This window comes from Vigna radiata, chromosome 1 (assembly GCF_000741045.1).
Source record: "Vigna radiata var. radiata cultivar VC1973A chromosome 1, Vradiata_ver6, whole genome shotgun sequence".
Classification (NCBI taxonomy): Eukaryota; Viridiplantae; Streptophyta; class Magnoliopsida; order Fabales; family Fabaceae; genus Vigna; species Vigna radiata.
The window spans coordinates 9,233,975-9,235,327 of record NC_028351.1 but is presented as its reverse complement, the minus strand read 5'-3'; the positions used below and the strand labels follow the sequence as shown (position 1 = coordinate 9,235,327).

The window sequence follows — 1,353 nt, the reverse complement described above, 5'->3', positions numbered from 1 at the left end:
TAAGGGAAAGACACGTAATCTTTTCTTATTCCACCGTTTAACAGAAGGTGCTCTATATAAGCATTACTCCTTACAGCAAATATTCTTTCACATGGGTATAACGGTTTTCCCCTAAAAGGGTGACACGTCACTTAGTAACAAAATCTCTAAAGATGTATTGGTTGATGGATGACCCTTTTTGGACGATCAATGAAAGCATCTGGAGCACTACTTGGGCCATGTTCTGCAGTGGTACTTGGGTTGTCATCCCCTTGTACATATTCCATAGGATTAGGTCCATCCCCTTGTACATATTCCATAGGATTAGGCCCACTGGTTCTTTCAGAGCACGTTTAATCTCCTTGGAAACCCGTTTAACAATGTCCTCAATAAACTTGTACTGGTATTCCCTGTTCCCAACATTAAAGTTTAACTAAGCTAAACTAGAAGCATTGTAAACATGTTTTGATAAGTATACTAATATTCAATAAAATAAGAAGATTGGGTACCCATCTCCAAGGTGATAGCCAGACAAGTCAGCAACTTCACGCAGAGCCATTTTCCATTTATCTAACTTCTCCTCTTGCCCTTTGAACCTCTTTTGATGCTTAGCCAATGCTTCTTCATAGCTACCTTTCTGATGTCTGACATTAGAAGGATCCACCTTATAAAACACTGGTATAACCAACAGCCCTTTACTCTTGCAGTGAAGGATGGTTGCAAGTTCATCCAAGCAGAAGGAGGAAGAAGCATAGTTGTGAGAGAGCACAACGATGGCAATCCTAGACTCTTCAATTGCTTTCTGAAGTGCTGGTGTGATTTCCTCTCCGCTTTGAAGTTCCTCATCATCGATGAAAGTGCGAACTCCCCTGTCACAGAGAGCTTTGTAGAGATAACTAGTGAAACCATAACGCGTGTCTTCCCCTCTAAAGCTGAGGAACACATCATAGATGAATCTACGGAAACTTGGAATTGCCATTAGAACAAAGTCTGGAATGATAATTGTTAGCTGTAGGCACAGTAAATGAAAACTTTATATAAATATAAAATTATTATGGGAAATTTAGTTCTTATAAATTTCCATAATAAATGTAAGCGTGTGGGGACTGTAAATGGAAAATATTTGTCTCCGTTTCTTATTTGCATCATTATATTGGTCAATGCAAACAATAGCCACACAATAATTAATTAACATGGTTGGTTCACTTTTCACCTTTGATAATTCTATATCTAATCCAAACAATTGAGTTTAAATTGATTTGTTTAATTAAGTTGGGTTGATCTAATTCATTCATTCCTAATGATCTCAAACTATTGTTTTTACTACTTACATTCATACGTGCGCTTTGATAGCTTTTGCAACTACATTTCTTG

The 1,353-nt window shown here is 37.3% G+C and overlaps 1 protein-coding gene across 1 annotated transcript; it reads right to left on the bottom strand.

Annotated features, from left to right (window-relative positions):
* Window positions 1-976, bottom strand: LOC106756981 (toll/interleukin-1 receptor-like protein). Its single transcript, XM_022784126.1, has 2 exons — window positions 489-976; window positions 1-389 (listed from the first exon to the last, which is right to left on the bottom strand). Exons 1-2 carry the CDS (start codon window positions 956-958, stop codon window positions 128-130), a joined length of 732 nt encoding a protein of 243 aa, XP_022639847.1. The 5' UTR covers window positions 959-976; the 3' UTR covers window positions 1-127.
* Window positions 977-1,353: the final 377 nt, after the last annotated feature.

Bases quoted from the DNA above. Each gene is read 5' to 3' on its own strand.
- LOC106756981 (XM_022784126.1), bottom strand. From the start codon at position 958: ATGGCAATTCCAAGTTTCCGTAGATTCATCTATGATGTGTTCCTCAGC. The intron at 390-488 runs GTACCCAATCTT...TGTTGGGAACAG, and splicing joins GGCTATCACCTTGGAGATGG to GGAATACCAGTACAAGTTTA.